The sequence below is a fragment of the Sarcophilus harrisii genome, chromosome 6 (assembly GCF_902635505.1).
Source record: "Sarcophilus harrisii chromosome 6, mSarHar1.11, whole genome shotgun sequence".
Taxonomy (NCBI): Eukaryota; Metazoa; Chordata; class Mammalia; order Dasyuromorphia; family Dasyuridae; genus Sarcophilus; species Sarcophilus harrisii.
In genome coordinates this window covers 72108905-72135290 of record NC_045431.1, presented here as the reverse complement: position 1 = coordinate 72135290, position 26386 = coordinate 72108905, and the positions used below count along the sequence as shown (strand labels likewise).

Below are 26386 nucleotides of genomic sequence, written 5' to 3'. Positions count from 1 at the left end.
TTCTGTTCATTAAAGATCAATTGGAATTGATTTGGATCCTCTCATTATTGAAGAGAAGGGCTACTAGTTTATGAAGCAGAGGAGCCAGTTAGATTGAACTAGCTTTGAAGGTCTTGGCACTTCAAAGTCTATACTGGATTAGGAAAATCATAGGTTATGATTTTTCTTTGGCTATTAACTGGGCCACAATGTGTTTATTTTCTAAGAGTGTGCACATTTAGAAATTGAGCTAGTCATGTAAAATACAGTCTGTCTGCAACTGGGATTAGCCAACATCAAGAGGAAACTGATTGAAATGGGAATTGGAGGCGTAACACTGCCTTGCCCCTAACCACCTAGTATTAGGTGTGTGAAACCTATAATAAGACCACATGACTAGTACAACCACACAAAAGGTTTCCAAGAGCCAGTAAAGACAGGGTTGCTATCCCTCCACCCAGTCAGTATTTATTTGATCTTCTTGAGTTGCCAGTTAAGCTGAAATATGAAAAAAAATCAGTAGTCTCAAGCAGAACACAATAGGACAGAGGTATCTTTTTTGTAGAAAGAAGATCCTATGTGTGGCCTATTTGCTCTTATTTGTGCTGCTTTTGAAAAGGGCCATTTTATCTAAGGGTGGGCATATTGGTATTAACAGAGTATTTGCTAGGTGTCAATAGAGATGAAGAGTTGGGTTCTAGAATTAGAATGCAATAGATCACTTACTAGCTATGTGACCAATCACTCAATTCAATTCAATGACTTATTTATAGAATGCTTGTGAGAAGCATTATTCATTGATCCTCTCTGGACATCAATTTTCTTATTTGCAAAATGGTATTATTTTCCCTGACCTACCAAAAACTCACTGTGTGACATTAGGTTTCAGTTTTCCCACCTGTAAAATATTGTTCAGCTGAGATGCCATTTGGGGTTTAAGAGACTGGATTGATTTACCATTTCCTTCTTCAGTTCATTTTACAGATAAGGAAACTGAAGCAAAAAGGATTAAATGACTTGCCTAGGGTCACATGACTTTAAAGTGAGTCTGAGGTCAGACTTGAACTAAGAAAGATGACTTCAGGATAGGCACTTTATCCTCTAAGCCACTTAGCTGCCCAAATGGAGAACGGTAAATGCATGATTTAAAAAGGTTTTGTTTCTCTTCTGTCTCCTTCCTCACTGGGGAAGAAAATAAAATATGTGTTAATTGTAAAAAGAAAAGTTCTCATGTTTTCTATACAATGTTAAAGAAATAATCACATTTACAAGCTTTTAGATGTGGGACACATACTGACTGGATGATGCATGTCAATTCACTTAATCTCTCATACTGAGGTATACCAGGCAACTCTCTTTAGTCCCTAAGATGCGAAAGAGTTGCCAAACAATAATGGTATAAGGGATTTCTTAATTGGGAATGGGAGTTTCCATCAAGAACAAAAACCAAAAAATAATAGTACTTTAAAAGTTTACAAAGCAAAGCAAAAATTGACAAAGTTTTCTTGTAGCAACCTATGAGAAAGGTGGGAATGGTAGTAGAAATATTGTCTTCTTTATTTTATAATGAAGGCTGTAAGAGATTAAATAATTTGTAACTTAAGAGGAGAAATTTAGAGCTATTCAGTCAGTAAGCATTTATTAAGTGCCTACAACATGCCAGGCACTGTACTAAGCATTAGAAACACAAAGAAAAGCAGAAGACACTTCTTCCTTTAAGGAGCTCACAATCTAATAGGGCAGACATTATGAATAACTATATACATATGTGTATCTGTGATAAATAAAAAATTATTGAAGGAAGACACTAGAATTTTTTTTCTTTAGTCTTTAGGCTGTCTTTAGAAGATGGATTTTTAACTGGGACTTGAAGGAATCTAGGGTACTCATGAGGTGATGAAGAGGAAATACATTCCATGCTTAGGGGACAGTCAGTAAAAATGCCCAGAATTGGGAAATGAAGTGTCTTGTTGATGAGACAGCAAAGAGGCCAGTGTCACTAACAGTCCAAATCCCTCATTTTATAAATGAGGGAAATGAGGTCCATCAATGAGTTAAGTACCCTGACAAAATTCTCATGGGTATCAAGTGGCAGATCCTACCCATAAATTCCTGGTCTATGATTCAGAATCCAGTGCTGTCATTATGATGCCTTTTTTTTTTTTTTTTTCACTCTGGGATCACAGTTTATGTTGGGACTGGGATTTTGACCCAGGAGTCTCTTAACGCCAAGTTCAGTGCTGATGATATACAATATGTGAAAATGCTTTTAAAACAATAAAGAATTATGCAAGGACCTGCTACCATATCTTATCACAAATTCACCAAAGGGGATCACCAACATGGATGGAAGCCCTCTAACAGCTTCCTTACACTTTGTAGATATCCTTGTAGGCTGCCCATTGATTTTCTCTCTCTTATTATATGATTAAGTTGTTCTTTTCTTAGATCATACTGTATTAGGTCCCATTCTACATTTGTACAAAGGGTACTTGTAATTTGGGTTTTGAGATCATAAGATTAGTTGTTTACTACATCCACAATTTTATTTGGACTATGAAGTATTTCAAAGCATTCTGCTCAAAAAGAAACTCCACTGCTGAGCTTTTGCTTTTCTTTTCTGTTTACCTCAAATAGGATGACATTTGTACTGTACTATACTGTATAAATGCAAATCATTACCATGATTATTACCTGCTTAAGGTGCTCGCTGAGTGCAATTCTTAAACTGCCATTTCTTCTGTTGAGCATCTCACAAGTCATTAGGGTATAAAATATGGCAGTACATGCTAACGGCACACAGAAATAGAAACCGAAGAGCCACCAATCTTTTGCATCTCGGTAAAACTGTAAATAGAAGAGGGGAAAAAAAAGAGGAGATAATCATGCAAATTAAGTGCAAAGTATCCCTGAAGTATGTTAATAACAAGGCTGCAGCAGCAAGATTCTTATATACATAGAGAAAGGTTTGTATCTCTGCGCTGGTTATAATAATTGGGTGATGACAAAGAGCAGAAAGTCAATTATAAAGTAAAAAATTCAGAAAATTATCTTACTCTTTTTTTTTTTTACCAGCTCACAAAAAATGTAGAATTTTAAATCAAACATATACCAGTGTTCTACTGTGCTACAGAGGTGACCCTGAATTCTTGAAAGTTCTCTAAATGGAATGTGCACTTTGGCAGATGCTCCCAGATTCGAAGGGCTTTAAATATGGGTCCTAGTGATTGAGACAGTGGGAGCTGTTTAAGGACCAGCCTTGCCAACTCCACAGAAACTCGAGGATTAGCCACCACAAGTGATCAAATTTTTCTTTCTTTTTAGCCACAGTAATTCAAGAAATGTGAAAGGACTGTAATTTACCCCAATTGTGGTAGTACCCCATGGATGAAATCATAGATTTTTAAGAAAATGCTTTAAATTTTTTAAAAAAAGTTGGTTTCAATTGAATACTACTGGATAAAGACTCCTCTTTGGTGAAAATTAATCTGTATTTTGAAACACGCAGTCATAGTTATGTTATGTAGCATATTGTAAGCACTTAAAGTGCTTTCTAAATACCAGCTATCATGCTAAGTGGCAGTATGATAGAGTAGATAAAATGCTTAGGTTCAGATCCTAAGTATGACTCTTATTAACCATGTGACCACTGGCAAATGACTTTACTTGTCTAAGTTTCAGGTTTCTCATCTCTAAAATGGAGAAAGTTACGGGGAAAGTTACCTCAGAAAGTTATTATGAAGTTCAAATTTTAAGATGTAAGTAAAGTGTTTAACAAACATTAAAGCAATAAATAAATGTCAATAGTTATTTCTTCCACTCATTCACAACTACAATGGAGCATAACCTCTTTGAAGTCAGGGCCTGTTTTGTTTTGGTTTTTGTATTTCCCGGTCCTAACAAGTACTTACTAATAGGAGTCACTTACTTAATTCCTAGTAAATTTTATTGATGCTGGTTTGCCTTTGTCCCCTGGGTGGAAAAATTCTTAATGGCCTATGTGGAGCTGATGAATGGTGGATCAGAGTACTTTGGTTTCATAGGCAGTTAACCCCTTGCCTGGTATGCATGCTATGTGACCTCACTGTTGGAAAATTAGAGCCATCAATAACTTCTTTTCCACTCTTTTTTTTTTTTTTTTTTTTTTAATGCTTACCACCTGGAAGTCATTTGAAGAGAATATCATCTCTAAAGAGACACTGAGCTTAACTTTCCTACTGGGTTTGAGAAGAGCTCATATTAGTTACCCAAAGGATTGTTCTGAACTATTTCTTTTTAAAAATGAAAATTTTGATTTTCCACAAAGATGGAGATTGAAACACTACACTCAAAGACTTCCTGCCTCCAAATGATTAATCTGAGAAGGGAAGAAACCCCTTCTTTCCCATCATTTCCTTTCAGATTGTTTACTTAGCAAGGACATACCCCACACTGTAACCTCAGTTCCCACAGTAAAAAATGATGGGACTAGTCTATGAAGACTTAGGTAATTTCTGATTATAATACAAACAATGAGAGCTCCACTGGGCAGTATTTACAGTATTTCTATTAATGGCTACAGAGTAATAAAAATGTGACACAAAATTACAAAGAAGTTGACTTATTTTAAGCTATTTATGTAAATGTTTTCTTGGAAGTATTTTATTCTACATCATTTCAGCAGTGGGATATAATGGAAAGAGTGAGAAAACTTGGGGTCTAAATTTCTTTTTACCAATTAGTTCTGAGGTAACCATAGACAGGCCATTTCAATCTCTCAGTTTCTTTATCTGTAAAATGGAATTAGACTTTATGCCTCTTAAGATTCTTTTCAACTTTGTGATCCTATGATGCTATGAGCAAAAACTGACTGGATTCCTTCTTTGTGTAAGACATTGAACTAAGTCAATAATGTCCATTCAAAACCATTTCCCCCCCCTCTTTTATTCTCTTAAGCAATAAAAACAAGTCAAGAGATGAATAAACACAAGATCACTTGTGGAAGGAGAGAATGGTAGGACATCATCACAACAGTAAAGTCAATTGAAGAAAAGCAATGCTAAAGTAGAGTATTTCAGCCACAAAGGATTTCTGCCAAATTTAAATTTTGTCTTCTAAAACATGGATTGCAGAAAGGGTCTCCTTTCCTTTGGAATCCGATAAATCTATGATTTCATTGATGTTGGCATTTTCTCAGATTTTGCAGATCATAATCCACCCAATGTGTATCCATTCTGTGCTTCTCTAGCCTATAGCCTCTGTAAATTCACTCTAAGGAAATCTGCCCAATATGCTGAGGGCACTTTTGTTCTCTCAACAACATGAGGATACCATTGTAGTGAGTGAATGAACAACCAAAGGAACCATCAGCTAAGCCTCCTCCTTCTTGTGCAAGTAGCCCATCTTTTTCATTCATGGATTTCTTTGATGATATCTTTTATTTTTCCATATATATTCTTTTATCTTTGTAGAGAATGAATTGTGGAGGCTGAATGCAAATCGAAACATACTATTTTTTCTTTTTTTTGTTGTTGTTTTTTTCTTTCTCGTGGTTTTCCCCTTTTAATTATTCTTTGACAAGACTAAAGTGAAAATATGTTTAAAATTATTATATATGTATAACCTATATCAGATTGTTTGCTGTCTTGGGGAGGAGGGAAGTAAGGGAAGGAGAAAGAAAAAAATTTGGAATTCAGAATCTTACAAAAATGAATGTTGAAAATTATCTTTAAATGGAATTGAAAAAAATAAAATGCTGTTAAATTTAAAAAAATAGAGTGGGGGAGCAGGGGAAGGGTAGGGAATGGCAAGCCTAACTTGTTGGTAGGGAAGAAGGTAAATAAATGAGAAAGAGATGAGAAAAAAAGGATTATTCTGAGGTTATAAATAAAATTCACAGAATCTCAGAATTGGAAGGAATCTCAGAAGCCAGCTAGTCCAAACCAACCCTAAACAAATCCCCTTTAAAACATACTCAAGTGGTCATCCAGACTTTTCAATCAATAAACTAATCAATCAATAAAGATTTATTAAATTCCTATAATATGCTAGGCACTGTGCTAAGTATGGTAGACACAAAAAGGGCCAAAGATAGACTCTACCCTCAAGAAGGGCTTCTTAAATTTTTTCCCCTTGCAGCTTCTTTTTGACTGATATTTTTATATGATTCTGGCCATATAAGTGTAGTAATAGTAAATCATAATTTTGTGACCCAAACCAAAGTTTAGCAAGCTGGGATCTAATTTATTGATTGAATTTGAATTCCTTGAATCATGTTTTTTCTTTTCTTTTTATCCCTAGGAAATAGCACAATTCTTGGAATACAGTAGGTGATTAATAAATGCTTGTGGACTAAATGACACAATTGGTGTGTCAGTTGGTTTTACAGAACTGTTTTTCTCCATTACAGGAGAGAACTGGGGTGGGGAGGAGGATAGAAATGCCTATGACGTAAAAGCAAAAAGCATTAATGAAAACTTATTTAAACACTTTAATATATATTTTTTCTGAAAACAGAGACCCACTATTCCTTGAGGAATCCTATTTAGTAATAGCATTGATTCTATTCAGGAAATTTCCCTTCTATCAAACCTAACTTTGCCACCTAGCAACTTTCATCACTTTTGCCCACTGGAGCCAAACAGGGAAAAGTCTCTTTATTCTTCAATATGCTAGGCCTTTACTTGAAAACAGCAAAAATGCTTTTTCCACTGGTCTTCTGAAGTCTAAAAATCCCCAGTTTCTTCAACTGATGCTCATATGGCATGATCTCACCATAATGGTTAAAATTCTCTGATCACATTCCAACTTATTATTCATGTCCTTTCTAAAATATGGCACCCAGCACTTAACATATAATACCAGATACATTATAAGGGGGGGAGAACTTAGAGAAAAAAGAAGGGGGAAAAGAGAATGAAAAAAAGAGAGATGTTTATATTGTAGGAAATTGTAATCGGACTCTCATGACTGTTTAGGATAATCTCATCATTCTACAAGATTTCATCAGTCTTGAGACTCCACTTGATTGTGGTAGGGCCACAGGCTGATAGCCAATCCTTAGAGACTAATTTCTCCTACCATATCACAGACTTGTTCTCCCATTTCTATGGCATCTTGGAATTTGAATCCTGATTATAATAGCTGAAGTTGAACTCTATCATGATACTTTCATGCTCTATAATCCTTAGTAGCTCCCTATCACCTTCTGAATAAATTTCAAACTCCTGTGTCAACATGACAATGAGTTCAAAGAGTTTGAGACATTTCTTATTACTCACCATGATCCATTTTATGCTCCAGCTAAATTGGGCTCCATTTTGCTTTCACTGAAGACACATTACATTATCCTGCGGCTGTCCCTTTATTTGGACTGTTCCCTGTGTCTAGGATGCCTTTCCTTTCCTTCTAAATCTATTGATAGTTGATTTCTATTCACTTAGAAGTCTCAATTTTTTTAAAAATAAAAGTTTCATTGGTGCCTTTTGTTTTTATATCAGTCATTTCTGAATATCCTTTAAGCCTATTTAACATGTGACTGCTCAATGACATTTTCCCTTCCCTCTGAGAGGTAGGACTTCATTCCTGAGAATTTCTCTCTAAGCTACTTATGTTAATTGAAATGTATGTTGCAAATTATGGTTACCATAATCTATTAATAAGCATTTATTGAATACGTATTATATGCCAGGTTCTGTGATAATTCCTGAAAAATTCGTATTTTTCAAATATAAAAAAAGAAAGATATTTCCTGCCTTCAAGAAGCTTACATTCTAATGGGGGGAAGTCAGTTCACAAAAAAGAAGCTAAAAAGTAGGGGGAGGTACCAAACTAGGGTGCATGATGGAGAAGTCAGAGAAGTTCCAAAATAATATAGTTAGGTGAGAAATGAGATATCTGAAGAGAGTGTCAAAGTAAGTGGAGATTCTGAGTTCATTGCCCCATGCTCTAATTGGAAAGACAGAAGATAGTGTAGAGTTGTGGTATTGAGGCTGCTGCATCCGATAGTGCTTTGCCTGGAGTCACAAGCACTCATCTTCATGAATTCAAATCTGGCTTCAAACACTGTATGATCCTGGACAAGTCACTTATCTCTTAGTTTTTGCATTTGTAAGTTGAGCTGGAGAGAAGGAAATGACAGACCACTTCTAGGATCTTTGCCAAGAAAACTCTAAATGAGGTCATGAAGAGTTAGAAATGACTGAACAATAACCAAAGCAACATCAAGACTGATGTCATCTTGCAGGATGATGAGGTTATATCAAAAATGAGTTTTCTTGGGCAGGGTGGAGAAGTCAATTAGAGAAGTCCCAAAGTGGGATAGCCAGGATAGTCAATGTGTTCATTTTTTTTTTTTTCTATTAATGTCTAAGTTTCATGACAGCAATGACCTTGACTTTTCTAAACTTTGTGATATGGTAAGGCAAGAGGACTAATGCCAACTTTTTGGCATTAAGAGATTCATAGAATTCAAAAATGTTAGTCTTATCATGTTCAATCCTCATCAGACCACATCTAGCTCAAAGTACTCAATTTTGGGCATTTTTGGAAGACCACTGGTAAGTTGGTGAGTGCTCAGAGGAGGGAAGTCAGGCTGGTGAATGCTCTCAATTTCATGACACATGAGAATCAGTTGAAGGAAATGGGGATGGTTAGTCTGCAGAAGTCAAGACTTTAAGTCTTCCAGTATTAAAGGGCTGCAATATAGAAGACGGATTCAACTTGCTTTGTCTAGTCATAGAGGACAGACTTAGAAACAACAGAAGGGAATTAAAACCTGATATAAGGAAAATTCCCCTTATAATTAGAGCTATTAAGAAATGAGATAAGCTACCTCAAAAAAGCAGATTTCTTTGAAGCTCCCAAATAAGGATGGATGGTTGATTGCTAGGTATATATTATAGCGAGGATCCCTTACTTAGGTTTGAGTTGTACTGGTTGGCCTGTTGCTCCTTTTCAACTGACATTCTGTGATTTTGTCCATATTAGGTAATTACTATATGTTGATCTCTTGTTACTATGACAACCCTGAGGATCAATTTCAATTTAAGAACTTTTTGGCAAAAAAACCATTAGTACTGATTCCTTTTTTTTTTTTTTTTTTCTTCAAAAGCATTTCTTGAGGAAGAATTCAGCTTACTAAGGGAGCTCTGACATGCTATTTTGGAACTATCCTGAAATATTTGCATTATACAAAACAAAGGCAGAGAATCTTTCAAATATAAATTCAGACTGAAAATACTGCTCTTGAGTTGAATTTGTTTTCCTCCACTGGTTGCAGGTTCCTCCTCTTGGTTTCCATGAAAAACAGAGAGAAAGAAACATTTTTTTTCTTTCTAAGTACAAGTTTCTTGGAGAACAGTCCCTCTGAATAGCTACATAGAATTGCTGTATAGAAGCTTCTAGAGTACAGTTATTAAGTTTGCTTTTAAGTTTTCTTGCAAGTATAAGAGAAAAAACACTGAGCATAGTAAAAGATTCATTTTTAAAAAGATATTAATGCTGAGAAGTATTTGCAGATTAATATTAATTCCTCTAACTCATCAATGATACTTACTGAATATCATTTAATAAAGTATTTGCATAAGGTCAACTTTGCCATGTCATCTATGAATGTCTTCTTGTTGGATTTGGAATCAGACTTAGGTGGGACTAGAATCCTGAGTTGTGAAGAGTCCTCTCTCTAGCTATGTGATTCTGATCAATTCACTTAACCTCTCTAGGTCTCAATTGCTCATTTATTATTTTCTAAAGTAGATGTTCCTAAGTTTTCTATGAATTTAATATTTTCTATCACTTTTATGAATACAATATATACAAGGGTTTTATTATGTTCTCATCTGATTATTTATGTGGGCACAAAGAGGTCATAGCCTAAGTAACTGTCAAATAATTGGATGGGCTTTATAATTACTCAAATAGAAAGTGTCCCCAAAGTAATAAATCAAGAATACAAATTTCCCTCCCTAGTAATCTATAAATAGATAAATTAGACACAAAATCATGCTCACATTCCCTTGTAAGTTCTTAAGGGCATAATCCTCAGGATCAATTGTTAAGTCCTTGGGCTCTTGTAACATGGACATAATGGATTTTAACTCATCAAGGCAAATGTTTCTTCCGACTTATTCTCCTAAATGAAGACATATTACAGTCTCACTTTTCTTTCTCACATCTTCCCGGTTGAACTACTATAGTCATACCAATGTTTATGTTCTCAAGTGACCTCATCTTATTTTTTTCTATGGGCACAGGTAATTTCTTTTGAGTTACAATATTTTAAATGCAATACCATAGTAACATTGAAGAAGGAAATGCCAGTTTCCTCTGGGACTTCCAATGGAATTGTCCCCAATTTCTAAATTATATTCAATTTTCTTAGGTTTATCAGTTTCTAAGCAAATGAATATTGGCTTTTTGCTTCTGTCTTCCTGGGCAACTTGGACTACTTTACTTTCAGTATTATTGTATTACCCAATTAATTAATATTGCACTGTAGTAAATTTTATTCACTTATAATCTGAGTTCTCTATTCTCATTGATTTTTACAGAGAATAAAGAGAAAGTTTGCATTACCATGGCCACTCTAGTATAGAATTTTTGAACTAAAATTTTCAGGTTATTTGCTCACATTGACCAGAAGTAACTTTCAACTTTTTACCTTTTGGGGACCATATGTACCTCATTTATTTATCGCCAGAATGTTGGGTATTAGGTGATGAATTTTTTTGGCCATTGGACCTCTTGAAGGCCATCTACTTAAGGTATAGAGGCAGTAGTATTCTTGAGCTAGCTCAAGAAAGTGCTAAATTTTTCTTTGTGAAGAGGTATACCTTGAAAATCAATTTGTGCTACAAATCAGAGTTTAATTTTTAATGGTTGTATTGACTTTAAAAAGTGATGGAAAAAATGTTAGTAATGCAGATTAAACCTAAAAGCATGTGACACATTTTCTCCCCAGGGAATTGGTTGTTAAACCCTTGTATGGAGAGAGTATAATTTTTAATGGTAAAAAGAGTGCTCAGACTAATGAAATCATATGTCCTTTAAAGAAGCAAAAAGATTTGGCATGAAAATTAGTTGAGAAATGGAAAATTTTAAGTTTTAGGAAATCAAGTTTAGCAATCCCTGGGAACTGCATTTTGACTTTAAAGAAAATTTACAAACTGGATAATCAATCACCTATAAAGCCACTAATTTTGAGAACTTTCTAAGATATGGAAATATAACTTGACTCTCTGCAAATGATTAAATTTTCAAATCTAAATAGCAGGAAGCTTACATCAAAGCAGTAAATAATACTGATTTAAAAATATTTATCTCTTTGGTTTCCCTTCTTAATTCCATATGAAACTTGTTTTTAGAGAGAACATGTATTTTAAACAAACTTTCCAATGTACTTAAACTCCTTGCTTGAATGAAGTCTATTTTTTTGCAGTCAGGTATATTTAAAAATTTGGAATAAGAAAAAAAAGTCTATGTTGACATATGTTGTTATGATGTATATATCATAATGTCTATAAGTGATCGTAACAGATAGAGTCTTTTACATACAAACCTTACAGACTTTGTCGAATTAGTAAGAAAGAATGTGATAGAATAATGTAGTTTTCCCCAGAAATTTATAACCTTATTTGTGGACCTGAAAGAACATTGGGTTTTAGCCTTAGCACTGAAGGATATCTTGAGAGATTATCTGGAAACTTCCTTTCCCCTTCTCATTTCACAAACCTTGAAGTGCAGAAAAGTTAGAATTTTTCTAAGGCTATATTAGAGCAAGCAAGTTGTGATTTGAAGCCAGGTCTTCTAACTTCAAACATAGTACTCTTTCCATTGTACCATGCAAAGTGCCTTGATATGTATTATATTGTAGTGATAGATGACATTTTATAGAATATAGCTATAATTTTTTTGAGGGGGAAGAAGGGAAACAAGCATTTATTAAGTGCCTACTATGTTCCAGACACTGTGCTAAGTGCTTTATAAATATTATTTCCTTTTATTCTCATAACAACCCTAAGAGGTAAATGCTATTATTATTCTCCTTTTACAGCTGAGGAAATTGAGGCAAATAGCAGTTAAGTGACTTACCCAGGTTTACACACCTAGGAAGTATCTGAGGTGAGATTTGAATTCATTTCTTTCTGACTCTAGGTTCTGTACTCTATTCACTGTATTACCTAGCTGGTAGTGAGAGTAGATTCTAGGCTCATGACTTTATTGGTATAGAGGATGAAGAAACTCTTATCAGTACATATAGTCTTAAAAAGCTGCCAGAGGCATCAAGGGTTAAATGATTTGACTAGTATCATACAGCTAGTCTATTTCAGAAGCTAGATTTGAACCCACTCTGCTCTCTAATCAATATTCTAGACTTCCTCTAACAAAATAATGAGCAATAAATCTCTTCATCTAGAAAATTTGCCTGGTGATCCTAAATTGTACAGAACTATTTGGTATCACTATAACTGAGGGAAAAATTAATAAATTGAGTTTTGTCTACAAAGGTGGCAAAGTATTAGATTTGTGATTTCATTGATAGAACTCCTCAGTGAAAGAAATTCTCTTTAGCAATGCAGGTTTGGAATTTCCCCATAACTTACTAAGAGAATTGTCCTGAGCAAGAAGTTAAATAACTTGTATAGAGTCACTCAGACAGTATGTGTCAGAGGAGAGACTTGTACCCAAGCCTTTTCTCCTCTCTATTCACTATGACACAAAATAAACCTGTTTATTTACAAAAATGCCAAAAGATCCATTTCATTAATTTTCTCATTAAGTTGACAACTCCTGATTTGTATTAGCTGAATTACCGAGACCCCATAATCACACAGCCATCCCAGAATATTAGAATTTTAGTGTTGTAAGGGATATCATTAGCCATTCAGTTTGCCTCCCTAACAAGAGTTCCTCTATACAATATATTTAACAAATGGTCAGCTAACCTTTTCTTAGAGACTTTCAAAGAAGAGAAAATGATGCCTCTCCCAACATAGCCTCTTCAACTTTGTGTAGTTCCAATTGTTGGGAAGTTTTACCTTACATCAATTTTAAATTTGTTCTTTTGCAACTTGAACCCATTGCTCATAGTTCTGTTAAGCAAAACTTAAGCAAAGCAAAAAAAAGCCTAATATGCCTTCTATATAACAGTCCTTAGAAGATAGCCGTCACATCCCTTTATAAGATGATCACATCTCTTTTAAGATTTCTCTTCCCTGGTTCAAGGTCTTTTTTTTTTCCTCATCCAAACTGATTCTTATGTTCTTAACTTCAATGTCTTTCAACATTTGGGTTGTCCCCCTCTAGAAATTTTTCAGCTGTCACTATAACTCAAGTGCTTACATAATCAATGCTAAATTAGAACACAACAGTTTTCAATTAGATTATGTAAAGTTATTAAGTGCCTCTTTAAGATCTTTCACCATTTTGGTTGTCTTCCTCTAGACACTTTTCAGCCAATAGACCCAATGTTTAGTTAGAACAGAACAGTTCCCAATTAGACTATGCAAAATTAAGTACCTCCATGAACTTGTTTGTGGGGTTGAGCATGCAGGTTTTGTGTTCTTTGCCCTTATACTCAAAGGGCACCATGACGAAACCAATGGCTTCAGGAATAGCCAAAACAAAGGACAGAATCCAGATGGACACAATTTCAATTGCAGTGATCAAGGGAATCCCAATTCCCTGAACTCTACTCCAGGAGGCAACTGCTCTATACCTGAAACAAACAAATGAAAGAACAACTATTAGCTAAAATAATGTAATCTTCAAAATAATATATATATATGAAATCAGTCTAAAGTGATTAAGATTAGATATTTGCAAAAGCAGCCCACTCTTGGAAGTGGTTCATAATTTTTGGTGGAATAACTATAAAGCTGAACTTAATTTAATTCAATAAGAATTTATTTCTTATTGTGTGTCCTTATATGTCCATGTGATAGGTATTAGGGTTACAAAGACAAAAACAAAAAATATCTTTTTGGAAGTTACATTCTTTGGGATAGGATTCAACATGTATATTGATAAGTAAATAAAAATAATTTGGTGGAGTGTTAACAGCTGGGGAATCAGGAAAGGCAGCCTATAGAAGAGGACAGTTGAGCATTGAGGGGAGGTAGGAGAACCTTTCAGAAACAGGGCATAGTCTGTAGAAAATTAAGGAGGTTGGAGGTGGAATATTACATATAGGTAAAAGCAAGAACAGAGTATATGTGGGAGAATGATATGAAAAAAATTATTCTGGAAAGATAAAGATGGATCTGTACAAGGGGCTGAAATTGATTAAAAGATACTTGGGAAGAAACTTTTAGGATATTTTATTTTACTGACAGTATTAGTTATAATGACAATATCCCTAAAATAGAAGTAAACATAATAAAAACATCTAAGAAGTTTTTTTAGAGACTTAGATCTAATTCTTTGCTTACCAAGCAAGCTATGATTTGATATTATAATTGGGGGACCTATCTAACACGGGCGTGTGGCCAATACAAATGACTGATAGAATACTGGTTACCCAATCAACTAACTCTCCCATTGGAGATGAATAAATTGGCATTCAGAATCACTAATCAGTTTGTAAATTGGGTTAGTCTGAATTAGTTCTTCAGTACCTGATCATATCTGGGTGGATTAATTTATTTGATAAACATAATTAAACACTTCTTATGTGCAAACCACCTGTCAGGTGCTGAAGAAGATAAAAAGATAAAGCTTCCCTTCAGGAGCTTACTAAATAGTGGATGAGATAAGACATTTGCACAAAAACTGTCAGCTCCATACAGTAGGGTTTTAAGGATTTCAAAGAGCTTTATAAATATATTTGTTCCTCCTAATAACCTTATTATATATTATGAGTATTACTATCATCATTGTATAGATCCCAGCTTCTTAAACTGTGGTTTGAGACCCTATATGGGGGCTTGGGACTGAATATGGGGGTTATGAAATTAAGATATATTATCAGAAAATGTTTGATTCGTATGCCTATTTTATATACCTATATATCCAGGGTCACATATAAATTTCTTGAGCAAAAAAGGGGTAGCAAGTAGAAAAAAGTTTAGTAAGTATTGTATCAGAGGCCAGATTCAAACTCAGGTCTTTTCTCCCTACAGGTCTAATGTTTTTCTCTATCTATCAACTCTAAAAAAGGAACTTGAAAAGTTAAATTTAATATATATTTCTTCCTTCCCCCCAAAACAAACTATAATAGAAATTTACAATTTCATACACTAATTTTTTGTTCTTCTTTACTTTTTCTGATTCTGTATAATCCTCCCTGTCATATATCTTTGTATATTCTTGTCTATATTTTATTTGTACATAATTGTTTGCATGTTGTCTGTCTCCTCCATTAAGCTGTGAGCTCCTTTAGAACAGGGTCTGTTTCTTAGCGTTTCCAGAGATGTTAGCACAGTGTGCCTAGTTGGCTCTTAATAAATGCAAATTAAAATATTAATTTTATGAACAATTAAAGGTCAACATTTAGAAAAATAAAAGAACCCTACAAAATAAAATAGGATAGATGAGTAAGAGAAGCAGAAGCCCAGGATCAGGGTTTCCTTAAATAGTTAAATATGTATGAATCTCATCTATCTGAGCAGTGTCAACTGGGATCTTTTAAATAATCAGTCAAAAAGGGCTATGAGGTTAGATTGACAAAATCAAGTGCCTGCAACTCAGATCCTGAGTCTATCAAGGTATGGCTACCTTTCCAAGTCAGGGCTAAATAGTCAATCAAATGATTGTTCTTTAAACTCTATCTTTTTAATGAAACGAGGATTTCCTTTCCCTAAAAATGCTTCTAAAGGTCATCTAATGGATGAATTTCTTAATTTAACCAGATTTTGGGTGCAAAATATTCCTGCAGAAACCTGGAAGAAACAAGTTAGTGTGTCACAAGGATGATAATGATATCTACTAGCATTTTATAATGCTTTAAGGTTTGCCAAGTGATCTCATTTTATCCTTACAACAACCCTGTGAGGTAAGTGCTATTATTATCTATTATCTTTACAGAGGAGGAAACTGAGACAAACAGATTAAGTAATTTGTCCAAAGTTAGGCTATTAAGTATCTGAGGCAGGATATGAACTAGTCTTCCTGAATCCAAGCCCTATATGTTATCCCTTAGTCACCTAGTTCCCTTGAGCTAACTGTGCAGGCAGCTGGAGGTGGTTCATAGAAAGATAGTTGAGTAGGAGGCAGGATCAGGTAGAATGCAAAAAAGTGGTATAGATGTATAAGGGGGAAATGAGTAATTAGCTGATCAAAAGGCTGAGGGCTCTTTCCTGTGAGGTTCTTTGATTTTCTGGCCATTTGTTTCCCTACATTTCATTTAGGTAAAGTCTTAAGTGATTAATCAGAGGAAAGTCAGAATGAATGAAAAAAACAAACAAACAAGCAAACAGTCTGCTTGCTCTATATTCAGTACTGCCTGAGACTGTGCAGGTGTTCCCTCCCATTGGCCAGGAGTCAATAATTTGCTCTGTTCTTTCATCTGATGAACACCTGGAAAGGTAGGCGGGAAGAGAAGAACCAGGAAAAGACTTCCTGATCATGCTGTCTGTTCTGGCTGGGCTTTCCCCTGAAATTCAAACCCGAATGTAGAGATTTTAGAGGACTGTTCTGTTAAAGGAGGCTGTTTTTGTAATTCTGAGAATATTGAAGAGAGTAACCCAGATACTGAAGGAAGCACCAGGTGGGCAGGAAGCAGGAGGCAAAGGTTCTGATTGCAAGCTTTGGCATGGACCTTCTGTACAAATTTAAGGCAGCTTTCTTAACTACAGATTAAGCTGTTCATGGCACCATAGTTTAAGAGCCATAGTTAAGGGGACTCAAGGGGCCATTAAGGCCATCTCAGTCATTTTCCATCTAGATCACTGCATCTTCCACCTTCATCCCCCAAATTCCTTTGTCTGGACAGATCTGTCTACATGTTCTTCCTTAGGATAGAAAAGAAGCTCCTGGCTGCAATGGTTTTGTGTCTGTCCTTTGACTTAGATGCTATTGTTATTGTAATTTTACAGACAAGTTTACTTAGGGCCACACAACTAAGTACAAAAAGTACTTTTTGGTAGGATTTGAATCCAGATCTTTCTGGATCAATGTACTTCCCCTTCATTTCTAACCAAATAAAATGCTCACAGTAAATTATATATCAGCTTAATCATCTGTCTGAGAATAAATTGAGAAAATCCATTCCCTCTTTCAATTCCTTCTGCTTGGATCTATCAGATCTGATATTCCTTGATTTCTAGGAACTCAGAATTCATCATTCTGTACAGACTTGGACAGACACAAAGAAGGACAATTTGAATACATGTTTTTCAAGATTAGAAATTAGGCTTTATGATGATTGGACTACTTTTTTTTTTTTTTTTTTTTTTTTTTTTTTTTTTTTGCTTTAATGGTCTTCCAATTACAATATTCAGATTTCAAGGTTCAGCTCCAAGAATTAAAAAAAAAAATCTGATCTAATCTCTGGCACATCATATCCTTTGGCCCAGTATGGAGATTAAATAAAAACTGCTTTTATAGTTACTTTTAGGAAAGGTTCCATAGAACAGAACATATAATGCTTGATATGGTATTTTCATGGCATTATACTTGAAATTTTTATTGTTTTTGAAATGGAAAGTTCACCCATCCTCTTCTTTCTCTTTATCCCCTTTTCTCCCTTCATCCCCTTCTTAAAAAAAGAAGAGATACTTTACAAAATAATATAAAATAATTTTTTGTTTGAACCTATGATTTTATACATGTATCTCTCCACCACTATAAATGGATAACTCATCTGTAACTTATAGCTTTAGAGAGGTACCATTGGCATTGAAAAGTTAAATAATTTATTCATGATCACAAGTCAGAGGCAAGACTTGGAATCAAGTTTTCTTGATGTTGAGACTGATCCTCTATCTACTAACCCTTGCTACCCCAATATAAAAATAGAACACATTAGGATTAGTTATTTCTTAAACATGACTGTTTTCTATACTGGATATATTTTCTCAACAGTAGATCAAGAACTGTATAGGTGAATTAAATTGAATTAAATAAATTATTTTTAAGCAATTCAATTCAGCAAATATTTACTGAATGCCTAGTATGTGCCAGGCACCAGAAATGAATGAATGAATTAGTTCCTACCCTTCAGGAGCTGGGTTTTCAAGGAGTTCCTGCACTGCAGTAGTGGAATGGAGGACATATCCACAGATATAAAAGCATAAAATATGTACAAAGTCATTTCAAAGAGCCCTATAGGAAGAGCACCAACAACTTCTGGGATCAGAAAAGTCCTTCTATAGGACTGATGCTTGAGTTGAACCTTAAAGATAGTTAAGGATTCTAACAAACAGGGATGAAGAGAGACAACTTTCCAAGCACAGGGGACAAACGAGATGGAATGGCAAGTTTGGGGAATAGGGATGGGATCAATTTGGCTGAAATGAAGCATGAAAGGAGAAAAATCAATCTGTAAATCAAACAAGCTCATGCTTATATCAGACTATGCTAGGTGCTGGGTTGGAATCAAATTGTGAAAGGTTGTAAATGACAAATGGGTGTATTTCTATATTATGGAGTGTAATGGAGAGACATTTGTTGGGCTCTGAGAGGGGTACAAGCACAGGTGAGATTCCCTGGCTTCTCAATATGAATAATCAGTAGGGATGTAAGACTTACTATACATTAAAATCCGTAATATTATAGATTGATTTATTTGGATCATAACAGATGGAGTTCTATTTTACCAAGGAAGGCTGTATTTTCCTCACTAGATATACTTTCTCAGGAAGGTACGGGAGAGTGCAAATCCTGGATAAGTCTGCTGGTCTAGAGCATTTATCACTTTAATGGTAGATTAGCACAGATATATCTTGCATGCAGAGCATGTACAGTATGCATTCTGTATTGTTTATTGAAAAATATCAGAAATATATGTTTCTTTTTTTTCATACTAGTAAAATACTTTTATTATTTCATATAATGATAAAACAGGAAAAGTGAAGGTTCTCTTTTTGGTGTTTGCCAGAGTTAAGTGAAGTGGAAGAATCGGGAATTAATAGGATCTTTATACAAAAAACAGGGCATAAAGGTTAGCATCAATTTCAACTATTCTCCATTTACAGGCATAAAACTTACTACACTCCCACCTCCCCCCATATATAAAGAATTATACAGTTTTAAAATCTATAAAAAGTAAAAAATATACAGTCAAAAGATCTAACTCTTATTCCATCTTCAATATAAAACTGTAAACATTTATTTACACAAAGGAAATGTGTATAACAAAAGTCTAAGCACCGTTTTATTCGAGTCTTGGTTTCTGGCAGGAGAGGATGTTACCTCTTCCTACCTCCTGACCAGAGTTCATAAATAAAGCCATGGGTAGTTCCCTGGGGGTTCCAGGAGTTGCATCTTATTGCTATGAAGCTAAAGCAAACGGGAAGCCCGACTGTGTATTTGACAGCCGCATGTCTAAGAACCGAGGGCAGCGAGCCGGCCGGTCAGCAGCGCCGCGCCCCAGACAGGGGCCCTTTGGCGGAAGGAGAGAGGGCACAAGCTGCTCAGCTCTGCTCAATGCCAGGTACAGACACGGACTGCTCTATTTTTGGTAGTAAGGGGGCCAAAGCAGCCCATCTAGCCTTTCACTTTATGGAAATAAACTGGGGGCAGCTGCTTGGCAGTTCTGGCTGATTTGGCATTTTGAGAGCCAAATATACTTTCTGAAGAATTCAGGAGGGACTGAAAAGCCGGAAGGACCTGGACCTTCCGACTCCTTCCCCACTTAGGGCATTTCAAAAGGGAAAATGGTGAATATCACCCTATGAAGGGTCATGGCTATTGCTGATAGAAATATATGTTTCCAAAGGAGAATGAGATCTATGTATGTTGGAGTAGCACACTGCTGAAAAAATGCAGACTATTTTTAGCTGTAGAACAAATAGTAGCTTTACAAAGTGTTTTCCTCAGAAAAATTCTGGAAAGGTGGACAATGCAAGTTTGGATGAGTACATGAAAAAAGATTTATTGAGTATTTACATGTGCTGGCACTGTGGTAAGCACTGAGGAGAAAACTATAAGCAAGTGGGACAGTCTATTTGGAAGGAGCTTATATTCTAAAAAGGAAAGACAAAAATAATTGCTAGCAATTATAAAGGTTGTTTCAAGTTTGCAAAATGGTATATTGTGTGATCTTCACAATAACCTTGTGAAATAATAATTATAATTTGTTGATAAGTTGTATTTGACCCCATCTGGGGTTTTCTTGGCAAAGACAATGAAGTGGTTTGCTACTTCTTTCTGCAGCTCATTTTACAAATGGGGAAACTGAGGCAAACAGGAGTTAAATATGACTTGTCACTTACCTAGTAAGTCACACAGCCAGTAAGTATCTGAGGCCAAATTTAAACTCAGTTCTTCCTGACTCCAGGTCTGATACTCTAGCCACCTAGCTGCCCAATAATAACACTCATTATAGGCTGGGCACTGTGCTATAATAGTATTACAAATTTATCTTATTTGTTCCTCATTTGTAGGTGCTATTATCAAGCCATTTTAAAGATGAGAAAACTGAGGTACAAGAGTCATACCTTAATAAGAAAAAGATGTGAACTCAGGTTTTTTTGACTCCAGATCCAGACTCTGTCCATTGCTCTCCATTACCACAATACAAAGGAGGAGTGTTTTGGAAAGAATCCCTATTTTACAAATGATTTTCAAGCTGAGAGAGGTGGACATATGTTTTGGAGCTAAGATTTGAATCTGTCTCCCTAGTCCAAGTTGAATGTTCTTTCAATATTATCATTCTGCTTATAATTTACAGTTACTACTTTATTTTTTTAACTTAAAGTTACTATTTATGACTTCAATAAACGGCAGATCAGGAAAATCTTTAATACACAAGTCAAATCTCCATTTCCTATTTTCCAGACGATCCTTGGTAGTGAACACCAGGGCACTGTTACTGAGCTTTCTCTGTTGACTTTCTTCTTATGAATTCTGTAGCTGTAACTTCCAGCTTTTAAAGACAAATAAGGCAGAGAGAGGATGTCTGAGTCTCTCATAAAGTAGTTGCTTCTATTCTATCCCCGGGTCAGGTACTAGGATACCTTGTATCTCCTTAACTCAGAGATGGTGTGAGAAACGTATTTGGACTACTTAAGGCGGTATGATTGCCAGGGGCTATTAATTGGTCGATAGATAATGCATCAAATATTTTATTATGCTCTTGGGCCACCGAGATCTAGGATCTCGGTCTTTTTTGGTGTTTTTGTTATCACATACAAGATAGTTCTGTTTTTATGTAGATTTGCAAAACATTTCATTTTGAAAGAATTAAAAGTTCTAGTTCAAAGACAAGATGAGGAAAATGTTGCTTGCTATTGTTATAAGAGGAAAAATAGAGAGCTCCTATTCAAACATCTCTTGATAATTTAATAAAAAAGTTACAGTCAGCTACCAGATATAAAGACTAGGTGCAGAGGATAGGAAAGGGGCAAAATATTGCGCACCTATGTTAACTTTGTTGTATAGTACTATATATACCTTATCATTAACTTTGCTTTTCATTTCATAATTTGGTTTATTATCATGATATGGTATTAATTTATCTGCATTTTAGTACATTTTATGACTTGCATAAAGGGATCATTTTGTGTAATGCCTTTGTTATATGGGCTAAATAATTCACATTACATAAAAATCACCTTACAGAGAGGTAGGGGTAGAATTTATATAAAGTGAAAACTGTTTATATAGCAGTCCTGTCTACCTCTTAATGACTGGTGAATCATTAATTCACATTTTATAGGACAGAAATGTTCTAGTTTTTCAAATGAGTTCTGAATTAGAAAATACACATGCTTTTCAGCTACTTAAGGATCTTAGGATTTACGGCTGGAACGGACTTGGCAGAACTTCTTTGGAAACTGGGGTCCGAGGAATAACTTGTCCTAAGCCACAAGGATAATATGAGGCAGATGGGTGGCGCAATGGATAGAGTGATGGTCCTGTAGATGTCTCAGACTCAAAATAACCACACTGTCACTCATTATTTCCTCTCTTCTAGATTTTCCTTTTATATCCAAGAATACCATCATTCTTCACCAAGGCACCTAAATGGCTCAGTAGATAAAGTACTGGACCAGGAATCAGAAAAACCGGACTTCAAGTTCAAATCCAGTCTTGTGTACTTATTAGCTATGTGACCTTGGGCAAGTCATTTAACTTTTGCCTCAGTTTTCTCATCTGTAAAATGGGAATAACATCAGTACTCACCTCCTGTAGTGAGGATAAAATGAGACAGTACATGTAAAATGCTTTATAAATCTTAAAGCACTATATAAGCAATAGGAATGGTAGTAGATAATAAAGCAGGACTATGGATTCATGTCTTTAGAATACAGATTAAAGAATCATAGATTTAGAGTTAGAAGAGACCTGTTCTAACCCTCTCATTTTAGAAGTGAGGAAAATGAGACTCATAGAGATTAAATGGCTGAACAAGGGATACGTAGTAAACACTGTAGCTGAGATTTGAATCTTGGTTCTTTGACTCTATAAAGTAATATTCTGCACTGTACTACACAGCCTCATGCTTTAGCTTTAAAAAACAAATTGAGACATTTAGAGTTAAGTGATTTACCCAAGGTCACACAGTAGTAAGTGTCTAAGGCTGAAGTTGAACTCAGATCCTCCCGATTCTAAGGTGGGTGCTCTATCCACTGTGCTACCTGGTGCCCCATACTTTTGCTTTTTTTTTTTAAGTGACAAGTATAATAAAACAAAACTATATATACACATGTGTATATGTATGTATATTCCACATTTTTTTATGTCCCCAAACTCATATCATCAAGTTTCTAAAGATAGATATTTTCCATATTTTATATGGCATCGTTCCCTGGGTCCATGTTGAGTGAATCTTTAAGAAATTAACTCAGTAAAGCATTTTCTCTACAAGAGTTTGGGAAATTGAAAGTAGGGAGAAAGAATGGGGAGAGAAATCCTGAATCTGGTTGTTAGTCTCACTCTATTATGGAAAAAATAATAGCATTTGGAGTCCAGGAGGATTTTCAGAGATGATTCGGTTTAATCCACTCCTTTTATTGGTGAGGAAACCAGTGTCAGAGGAGAGAAATACCTTCTCTCAGTCATGGAAGAGCAGCGATTTGATACCAGCTTTTGGACTCCACCAAATCTATCATTCTTACAACTTCACTGAGTCACAGGAATTACAGGAGGGAGCCCTGTTGATTTTAGAATGTGGATGAATCTCTGGGAATCCCACAGGAAGTGGTCAGCAGCGTGTGAAAGGATGAGTTAGGAGGACAACTGACATCAGCCTTTTCATTTGAGGCACATAAAACCAAGCCATTTCTTTGAACATTGGCGATGTTTGTAGCTACTTAATTATATAATAGTAGTTAAGGCAACTGCATCTTGTCTCAGCTTCCCTCACTAGACAACATTTTATGAGAATTTGGATCAGCAGTTAGCTTTTCTGGGATGATCTCAGTCATTTAAAACTTACTTAGATGAAGTGTTAATCTCTGGTCAAGAACAGGGTTGGATTAACCCTTATTTAAAAGGAAGCATAGTCATCATTTATGTTTCAAGGCTTTTTATTTTGGACTAGATTTTTGGTTGGTCTAGGGAACTTCCAGTGAGGAGATTCTCATTACCAATGTAGATTAGCATGTGCTTTGCAATTTAGTCTTAGAAAGTTACTTGAGATGCTGAAAAGTTAAGTAATCTGTTTACTTGTGTCAGGAGCAGTATTAAGTGAAATCTACCTGATTCTCTTTATTAAAATGATGCTGCCTTTTGGTGTTTTAAGTTGTTTAAATTATTAGCAATGAGCTGTTAGGCCCGCTTTTTTGAGGAAAAACTGTTTACTTCCCAGGAATTCTTCCTTAGCATTTAACAAATTCCTTTGACTAATAAAGCCAGAAAGTAATGACAGATCAGTGACAAGGTATTTTCCTAAGATTACACTGGATTTTTCAAAGTTTTTTCTTTAATTGCTTTCTTAAAATCAAGTATGTAATTTTATTTGACCAATAATTAATCCATGAAGCGCATAGTAAGCTCATGGATGATGGATTAACAAGGTTTATCCCAATTGGAAGTAAAAAGAATTTTTAATATTCTTTTTTTTTTTTAATTTTGAGTTTCAAATTATTTGCCTCCCTCCCCACCCCCTTCCTTAAGATGATAAGTAATTTAATATAGTTTATGCAGATGCAATAATGTGAAACATAAAGAAATAATTCTTGCTGAGGATTTTTTGTCATATGTATATTCTGCTACCGTCACCTCTGGTAAATAAGGAAGCTCTGAATTCAAATTCCTGCCTTAGATGTACTAGCTATATGATCCTGGGCAAGTCATTAGAATTTTCTAACCCTCAGTTTCCTCATCTGGAAAGAGGAGATAACAGCATCTATTTCCCAGAGTTGATGTGAAGATAAAATCAGATAATATTCATAAAGTACTTTGCAAACTTTAAACTACTATAAAATTGCTAGTTATTCCCCTCATTCATTCAACAAGCTCCTATTTGTGAAGCATTATATAGGATTAAAAGTCCAGAGACAAGACAAAAGAGCTTCTGAATTCAAGAGCTTACATTCTACTATAGGGAAATGGTATTTTCATAGGGAAATAGAAAGCAATTTAAGAAGGCATTTGGAAACTTAACAGAGAGGACTCCAGAACATCTTTCATTGCAGGAGAGGTTTCCTCCAGAAAAGATGGCCTCGGAATTGAAGTTTGAGGGAAAGCAGAGAGCTTGAAAATCTAGTTGAAATTTGGCTTTCATTCCTTTTTCAGCATTCTATCCAGCACAAAACTTTGGTATATTTACATATTCAGAATATGGATATTTCGTTTTCATATATAAAGTGAGGACTTTTGATTACATAACTTCTAAGTTCTTTTCCAGGTATAAAGCTCAGAATTCCAAATGTTGAAAATAATAATAATAAATTTCACATCTGGAATTTGTATGCAAGTTTTCACTTTCTCCCATTCCCCTCACCCCCACCCCAAAACTACAAATAAACTTCAACCCTGGTTGGGGCAAAACAAATGCCAGAAGCCATCATTATCCTGGACTGTAAGATTCTTTCTTGAGGATTTTTCACAGGGTATAATTGGCTTTAGCTCATAAAGCTAAAAGTTTTAGGCTTTTTATGTTTCACAAACTACACAAGGATTTACAGGAGATTCTCAAAACTATCCCACTTATCCCAGGTCTTATCTACTGCAGGAAAATGGTAGAATTTTTAGATCAGATTCTTCCAAATAAAGACCCAGAGCAGGGAATCTCTTATCTTTAGGAATTAACTGATAACAATTCTTGTTGTAGTATGAAAGCTTTTAAAATAAAAATATCAGCACAATGTCTCAAGGTTTTAAGTACTAGAGTTGAATTCATAGGATACTGCAGCGCTCAATGGATCTAAAGCCAGAAGGCTAATGTTTAAGCCTCTCTGACTCTTACCTAGGTGATTGGGAAAATCACTACATATCTCTGAGCATTATTATCTTCATCTGTAAAATGGGACAATAAATAAGACTTACATCGCTGGTTTTATTGGGGTTGTTTTAAGAGAAGTGATTTGTAAACCTAAAAATTTTATGTTAATATGAGCTATTATAATTTTTCAGTTTGTTTTTCAGTTGTATCTGATTTTTTGTGATCCCATTTTTGGGATTTTCTTGACAAAAATACTGAGGTGGTTTGCCATTTCCGTATCCAGCTCATTTTACAAATTAGGAAACTAACAGGACTGAGTGACCTGCCCAGGGTCATACAGCTAATAAATCTGAGTGCATATTTGAACTCAAGACTCCCCGATTCCAGGTCTGGCATTCTATCCACTATGCCACCCACTTGCTCTGAGCAATTATATTATCGGTTAAAATAAAACCTAGAAAAGCAGAGAAAAAAAATGCAGACAGCTTTATTATTTCAGAAAAATCTCTTAAATTGAGGCAGTTTTCCAGAAAAAGTATAATATGAAAATGATTCGACTTATTGTTTAAAATTAAAATACATTCCATTAGAATGCATTCTGGATAATTGTTGCAGAATTATTTCTGTTGCTTTTCCTTTGTATATTATAAGGGAGTTGGAAATCATCTTCTAATGAATAACATGTGACTATGTTTTCTACTTAACCTGAAGAGACGGAAGTTTTACTGAATAGTCATGAAAGTGTCTTGTGCTGGAATCATAATAATTGACATTTTCTAAAAAGTTTTAAACTTTGAAAAACATTTTGCACATACAGGGTATCACAAAAGTCATAGTGCAGTTTTACCTTAAATTTAGCTGTATTAAGACATTTGAGCCCATCTGTGTTACCATGTTGGAGCCTTAGAAAAATACAGTGAGGTAGGAAGTAAAGATATT

The 26386-nt window shown here is 35.0% G+C and overlaps 1 protein-coding gene across 2 annotated transcripts in view; it reads right to left on the bottom strand.

The window, feature by feature from the left end:
• The window catches only part of EDNRA (endothelin receptor type A), a 78740-nt gene that overhangs the window by 8439 nt on the left and 43915 nt on the right, over positions 1 to 26386 (bottom strand). For both annotated transcript variants that reach the window (XM_003773153.4, XM_031943270.1), the window contains exons 4-5: positions 13477 to 13675; positions 2674 to 2826 (exon numbers count right to left, since the gene is read on the bottom strand). In XM_003773153.4, the coding sequence (XP_003773201.1) occupies positions 2674 to 2826; positions 13477 to 13675 (352 nt within the window). The remainder of the gene's footprint in view (positions 1 to 2673; positions 2827 to 13476; positions 13676 to 26386) is intronic.